Source organism: Clytia hemisphaerica, unplaced genomic scaffold (genome assembly GCF_902728285.1).
Source record: "Clytia hemisphaerica strain Z4C2 unplaced genomic scaffold, Clytia hemisphaerica genome assembly, whole genome shotgun sequence".
In the NCBI taxonomy this organism is placed as follows: Eukaryota; Metazoa; Cnidaria; class Hydrozoa; order Leptothecata; family Clytiidae; genus Clytia; species Clytia hemisphaerica.
In genome coordinates, this window is record NW_027104060.1 from 1,257,139 (window position 1) to 1,265,121 (window position 7,983).

Here is a 7,983-nt window from a genome sequence, read left to right on the forward strand (position 1 = left end):
GCAAGAATACAAATTTACCAGAAGACATTTGTTTTGAGATTGAACCTTTCGTAATGTGAACGAAGATATAAAATAGACCCAAAGCTTAGGGGTGTAGACCCTTTTTTTCTTGTTTGCAAACTAATATTTTAAAGGGGGGTTATGTTTTGAGTTGTGTGCTACATTCTTAAAATTTAACTGTGGCCCCTTCTACTTTATATGTATTTTTTTTCTGTAAAGAAATTAAAAATTAAATGTGAAATTGAGAAAATATAGCTTAAACTCTGTCTCGTTGTCTTATTGGTACCCAAAATCTTTAGAGTATTGAAACCTTTATACCTTTGGGCTTTTCTATAATGACCAGGAATTGAAGAACCAAAATTTGGGCTTTTTTGACTGGGCATTGAAAATTCAACATTTAAAAACTTAGTATGATTTTTGAAAACATAAAACTGTTAAAAAAAGTAGTAAAAATATTCCATAAATTTAAACAATTTATAAGATTGAAATCAAATTTCATTTTTCAAATTCATAATTATAATTTAAAGACTAAACTTGAAAATTTCCCTCGACTTATGAAACAACTGAGTTTGCAAAAGAAATTTCAAGTGTTTGGAAATTTTGGAAATCATCTATAGAAAATCAATTTTAGATCAAGAAATTGCAACCTTTTGTTAATGTCAAAGCCAAGTGCCGAAAAAATCACAGCTTGAGGCAGTTTCCTTAAAAGATATTTTCAATAAAGAAATAAAGACAGCCAAACTCTAACTACAAATAAAAGCTCTATAAGGTAAGGTTAAGATAAAAAAAATCTACCTAAAAATAAGTACTACTCATCTACCTAACTAAACTAGTCTTTTTTTCACTACAGCTATCTTCTTTGATGCAATCTATGAAACTTTCACCACCAACAACCAGCAACTCTAACAAAACTTGATTTGGTCACCCATCACATTGTTTCATCTTAGCTTCAGGCTTCATGCTCAACTTTTTGACAAGTTCATAAGAAACACTTAGGAAGAAACCAGAGGGTATAGCAGACAGAAATCTGGCAGTCAACCCCTTAGTCCATAATGATAATACACCTTCTTCTTTGATCAATTTCAACAAAGTTGTTTTGATAGTATCTTTTCCACCTTCAACCTGAAAATAAAAACGATTAACAAACGATTAACAAACAAGACTGACAAAATGTTTAGTTTTGTTTATGATTGATGCTGTAGAGTGCTCAATGAAGTCGGAGCCAAGTAAAATACTAAACGATATCTTTCATGATGTTAAAATATGCTAAGTTGATGAGTTTATGAGCTAATAATAACTGAATGATATCACCAGAATCCATACTCTTGATTTATAAATGACATTTTCAAAACATTCCGAATAATAAAACCAATCACCTGTAGCCTTGTTCTGATGATATCATTTGGATTTGTTAACCAAGAGGCAACAATGGCCGCAGATGGTCCACTCATTCCCTGTATCACCATATCTGGTGTCCCTGCAGGCCGCATACTTCCGTAGAACTGTGTAAACTTATAATAAGCAGCCCACCAAATCCCAGAGTTTGGGGTGTAAGTCAGGATCGAAGCAACATATCCTTTGTAAAAACCTCTTAATCCATTTTGACGGAAAATTTTTTGAGCAACTGAATATGCTGAAGTAAGTTTCGGTTGACCATCTTTTTGTATTCTCTGTCCATACATCATTTGTTTCTGTGAGATTATATCAATTGGGACGGTCAAAGTTTGTCCTGCTAGTGAAGCAACCGTCCCAGCAATAAGACTTTTTGAAGCCTGACTGGTTGGAGCTTTTTCACGGATAACTTCAAAAGTGGTGATATAAATCTGTCCAGAAAACATACTCAAAGTACTTGTACCAAAGCCTTTGTAATAACCACGAATTCCTTCATATTTATAAATCTTACGAAAAGCATCTAAAGTCCCATTATAATTACTTTTATGTTTTTGAACTTGTAAACGGGTTTTGATCAGCATTGGGGGGTAAACAATAATTCGAACTCCCAACATAATAGTGGGACCGATAGTATAATATTTCCGCTTGTCCAAATCATCCCAACTGATGTGTTTGATGTTTTCTTGATGAATAATTTCTTCCTGCTGTGCTATACATTCTGACATATTTCTTAAATTAATTTTTTTTTAATGATCTAAAAAATAAAGAAAAGAAATTTGTGAATTATTGTAACAGTGAGGTCAATTCTTAAACTTGAACTAAATATTGCCCTAATTAATTATTATTACTTCCCAATCACTGATTATCCCGGAATCAAATACTAGTAATGCATACATTTTTGATAAGCAACCAGGTTGCTAAGGCTTGAATCCTGAAATTAGCCATTTTTTTGTAAAGTAAAAACTTTTTAGATAATCTAAGCATGGTAAATGACCCAAAGTATAAATATGGTAATCAGGGGAGGTCAAAGCAAAATTTTTTTTTGAATGAGATAGAATATTACCAAGCAAAGTTGATAAAAACAAGCAATACATTTATGGACCTACCTGTTTATAAAACGAATAATAAAAGTTTAATGAAGGCAATGTAGAAACAAAAACTGAATAATTTAACATTTTGCAAGTTGGTGCCAAATTTTTTTCTAGCTTTGGCAAGAATCTATAATATCTTTCCAAAATTTTACCCCTTGGCTCCAATGAGAATTATCAGCTAAAAAGTTTTTATTTTTTACTCTGGTCTGTTAAATACACGGCTACCCCACAACCTAGCCAAATTGGCTACCCCAATTGGCTATCCTGCTTTTTAGACCAATTCTCAAAATATTGTTATTTCAGGCCTTGTTGTTGAGAATCGTATATATGCACTTAAAATTCTTAGTCCCTGGCCAACAGAATACAGGTGCCCCACAGAATGCAGGTTTTTCGAAAATTGGCTATAAATTTGAACTAATGTCAACAACATTGAACATTTGAATTAGTTTGGTCAAAAAGCATGTAAGATACATCACAATATAAAAAGAAAGAGTAAGCAAGTGTGTTTTGGGTGAAATTCGGGTGAAGTATTTGACGTACAAAACGTAAAAATACAGTTTTTTCCAATAACTTTGTCTATATAAAAAAAACTATAAAAATTGACTCGATTAAAGGGGGTACAATAATAAAATATATCCTTAAAGCTACTTATTTCAAGAAACATAAAAGCTTGACAAATCTGTGAAAAAAACCTACATCAAATTTTATATGACCAGCATTCTGTGGGCCACTGACCTGCATTTTGTGGGACAATTTTGATTTTTTTCTAAATGACGCTAAGAACTCATTATTGTTCAACTCTCGAATGTTGAAAAGCGGTAATTTTTTGGAAAATAAGAGGTAAAGAACATAAAAACCAGTCAACTCCAATTAAAAAGCACATAAAAACATTGTAGGACCCAGAAAACGTCACATTATTGCGATCAAACTATCATAACTCTATACGTTAAATTACTCAAATTGAAAAATGAATGAATATGAGCAAAACAAGAATCAATCAATTTTCAAACTAACACAATGTATAATGTAAACTAAAGTCCATTCGCTTTAAGTGTGCACTGTTTTTTCCTAATATGTGGAAACCACTCACAAGGAAATTAGGCACTGACGCTGACTGACGACATGGTGCACACTCCTGGGGGGGGGGCACTCCAGTTAAGTGACCTACCGAACGTGCGGCCCTTAAGGGTAGGTTTTTTGGACTTTGGAAAGTGCACTGTATGTAAGGGTTGATTTGTGAGCAAGTGGGAAAAAGTAAACTGTAAGGGTGTAAAATTTGAGAAGATACCAAATTTTGAGGTAAAATTTGAGAAATTTCAAAAAATTTTGCCCTGAAAAGGGCACAAAATTTCGAAAAATTGCACTATAAGGGTAGATTTTCAGCCAAGTTTTTCCTGCACTGTAAGGGTCCGATTTTAGAGACCTGATTTTTGGCCGAACGTAAGATCGTTTTCAAAAGTGTTCCCCTGGGTGCACACAAAGCGAATCGACTTTAAAAAGTATCAATGTAACAACAAAACAAATCCAAAACAAAAATATCTCTTTTGGCTCTTGTTTTATTCTAGAGCGCGGCGCGGCATTGTTCTCGCGTCTGATTGGCTGAAAATAATCTATTTTGCTTTTACGCGTTGAGTACCAAAAAAATGGACAAATTTGAATGTGGAAAGTCTATACTATTTCTCGCGTTTGGACAAAGGCGCGTTCTCTGCGCCCTAGATTATGCGTGCTGTTTTGACGTCGCATAAATTATAAGAGAATAAAAAACATCAAAGTTAATGAATCTATAAACCACCTAATACACAGAATCAAATTCGAAATCAACATAAAAGGGCTTGCGGAACGAGCGTTCTGTTTTCGCAAAGCGAAGAAATTTCAAAATGTTTAAGAAATCGACGACTCCATTATTAATACAGAATTTAAAAAACAAACTAATAAGACCTTTACATTTCACCAAGAATTTATTGCCAGTGAGTCATAACAATAATTTCAAAGAAGAGGATGTTGAAAAAATTAAAAGACAGATAAAAAATTTTGTAATACTTTTGTAGTAGTTTCAAAAAATCTTCCTGGAAAAAGTATAAAGATATCCGCTCAATACAACTTTTCACAAGGTAAAATAACAAAAATAAAAAAATAAAACTGTAAAGAGTAACATTGTAGCATGGACATGGACTTAGTAACATAGGGGGATTACAGTGGTATTTAAAAGGGTAACACAGAATATTTCATACAGAGCTTTTAAACTGAAAATAATTTGATGAGTTTTAAAAGATCCTTCTAGAATTTTTCAACAAACGTATCCTGTGAAAAAATGACCCTATTTCAATCATGAAGTCATAAAACAATAACACATTGATGTGTAGTTTTAGTAATAATGTAGTCTTTCTCGTCATTGTTTTGATTCTGTAGTTTTAAAATATTACAGTAAATGTGACATTGTAATATGGACTTTTTGATAGTTTAGGATGTCATAACTAAAAGTTGTAAAGAATAAAATCCATTTTTACAAAAATATCACTAATTTATAAATTCACTACTAGTTTTCATACATTCATGCAATCAAAAAAGCAAATCATGCAATGACTTCAAACCCCTTGAAACATTCCAATATTATAAGGCAGCCATCACAAACCTCTCCGGATGCATTTCATTTTGCCAGTAACATGGTCAAGAATTTTGAGGAAAATGCTGTGAAAGAGCTTATTTTATTTGGAAATTATTTAAAGTGTTTGAACTGAATAATGACCACCAGCAGCAGTGAATTTGAAATTTTCTACTACTGACTTAAAAAGATTAAAAATAAAATGGAAGTGTATTTTCTGATTGCTGCCTTAACATGTAAAATTTAATGTCATTAAGGCATCACATGTCACACACAAAACATCCCATGTACTGTGAGATTGGGTAACTTGCATCAGTGGAGGCTAACATGCATAGCCCTCAAATGAAAGACCTGGCTGGTCATTAAAATACAAAGTTAAATCAAAACAAAAATGCTAGAGTAGAGCTGCGAGCGGAGCTGTATTTAGTTGTTGCGTAGTTGTATTTTAATGACCAGCCAGGTCATTCATTTGAGGGCTATGCATGTTAGCCTCCACTGATGCAAGTTACCCAATCTCACGGTACCACCAAAACATTCACAATTTGTCCCCCTTCTTGTGTTGTATTATATTATACGTAGCTACATAATATTAATATTGAATCTTGATGGGAATCTGGTAATGTTTGCGTTTGCTTGATCTCAAACTACAACAAAGTTTTTCTTATGTCGTGTTGAATAATAGACCTTATTGAAGTTTTTGATTTTTCTAAAAAAGCGATGTGTATAGTCAAACGTGCGCAACGCACTGGGCTCAACTTCAGTGGCTTCAAATTATTCATAGGCCCGATTGTAGACCCCCAGATATTCACCCAAGGAACAAGTGTGCCAAATTTCAGCCAAATCCAACCATTTTTGAGGCCTGTAGGCTCTGCTCTAAAGTTTTAGCCTCGTTTTGGCGGAAAACTCGTCCCCAGGCCCCAAAAATCAAATTTTTAAAAAATGAAAAAAACACCCCCAGATATTCACCCAAGGAACAAGTGTGCCAAATTTCAGCCAAATATGACCATTTTTGAAGTCTCCAGGCTGCCCCAAAGTTTTAGCCTCGTTTTGGCGAAAAACTCGTCCCCAGGCCCCAAAAATCAAAATTTTCAAAAAATGAAAAAAACCCCCTCAGATATTCACCCAAGGAACAAGTGTGCCAAATTTCAGCCAAATCCAAGCATTTTTGAAGTCTCCAGGCTGCCCCAAAGTTTTAGCCTCGTTTTGGCGAAAAACTCGTCCCCAGGCCCCAAAAATCAAAATTTTCAAAAAATGAAAAAAACACCCCCAGATATTCACCCAAGGAACAAGTGTGCCAAATTTCAGCCAAATCCAAGCATTTTTGAAGTCTCCAGGCTGCCCTAAAGTTTTTGTGACAGACAGACAGACACACACACAGACAGACAGACAGACATTGTCAGATTGTAGCTCAACTGAAGTTGAGAATTACAATAGAATTCCCTCGAGCGTCGAGGAGTTCCTAAGAGATATTATTTGTAACACACTCGAAACAATCCCACAATGCATCGCTTTTTTAGAAAAGTCAAAAACTCTGATAAGGTCCATTAATAAATAATTTGTCTGTTCTTCGCAGCATACCTCCTCAACAAATGTTACTGACCACAATCACCCAATATTCGATGGCGTATGTATGATCTTTGTCGTAAAAGCGTTTACTCAAATACACTGAACCGTGTATATATAGACAACATGACAAAAAAATCATTGTTCGGCTGAATGTAAAGTTTAACCATGACATGACATTTCCAATAAAATTATAAAGTCTAAATGTTAAAATATTTCGAAATCCAAATGTTGCTTTAAATCTGACTTGACAGTTGCAGATATTTGGTTTGATCTCAAGCCATAAAAATAGTTTTCGATGAGATCAATTGATGTAGTAGGAAAGGTTACTCCAATCAATTGTCACAAAAATGTGCCATGCAGTATGGATTCCACAAGGTAAACAACCATCTGTCAAACCATTGCATTTATCGAAAATTTCAAGTTGACGTGCGCTCAAATGCACGTTCCGCATCCTTTGGCAAGATCTGCGTACGCGGGACAACACGACAATCACGACGATCCTCACTCATGAAAACATAAAAAACATCTCACATCAACAAAAATTCGTAAGTCTCAAAAACTGAAATGAGCATAAAAACGTCACTGAAAAATCAACGAATCAGGAGTCAGTATGAAAAAAAGGGCGAATCAAAAAACGAGAACGCAAATGTAGAAAAGACTGTACAAAGAATGCACGCAAAAATTAATTACTATCAAAACTAATTGCCGTGCATTCTGAATAAAGAAGATAATTATTTATGGAAGGACGTCTCAAGGGACAACTGACGTCATGTCTATATGCTGCCTACATACAGCAATAACACGTAGAAAAGTGCTCTGTAACAATGTAAGGATCAGAAGGTGAGAAAAAGTGCACTCTAAGCAGCCTAGAGAAATGTTAAATTTCGTTTTCCCGCAAATTCATCACATTATGTCTCGATAGCCTCATTCCTACGAAACTTATCCTTAGAGGCAATCGAGCAAGAACAATAGAAAAAATCTTTTGGCTCTGTAGAAAAATTGCAAAATAGAAACTTGTTTAAATTCACGATTTATTCTTTACCCCAAAACGAAACTTTTCTATTTTGGAAATCTTTCTTACACTTCCCCATGCGTAAAATATAGAGTACTTTCGTTTTCCCCCCAAACTTGTGAGGGAAAAATGTTAAAACCACGTGTTGTCCTCGCGGACTTTCCCAGCGTAATTTATTTGTGTGATGTCATAATGTTATTGTTCTCTTCTCAAATTATTACTGACGGCACTTCAATCGCTTACGGGATTGGACAATGGTTGACATAGATCGTGACGTATACAACAATTTGATGACACGCGACAAATGAAAGTTAATTTTG

General features: G+C 34.3%; 1 protein-coding gene across 1 annotated transcript; it reads right to left on the bottom strand.

Moving 5' to 3' along the window:
• Nucleotides 1-840: 840 nt before the first annotated feature.
• Nucleotides 841-2,146, bottom strand: LOC136812443 (solute carrier family 25 member 44-like). The gene is made up of 2 exons (XM_067068940.1): nucleotides 1,377-2,146; nucleotides 841-1,122 (listed from the first exon to the last, which is right to left on the bottom strand). The coding sequence occupies exons 1-2, from the start codon at nucleotides 2,115-2,117 to the stop codon at nucleotides 922-924; spliced, it is 942 nt and encodes a 313-aa protein (XP_066925041.1). The 5' UTR covers nucleotides 2,118-2,146; the 3' UTR covers nucleotides 841-921.
• Between the last annotated feature and the right edge of the window lie 5,837 nt (nucleotides 2,147-7,983).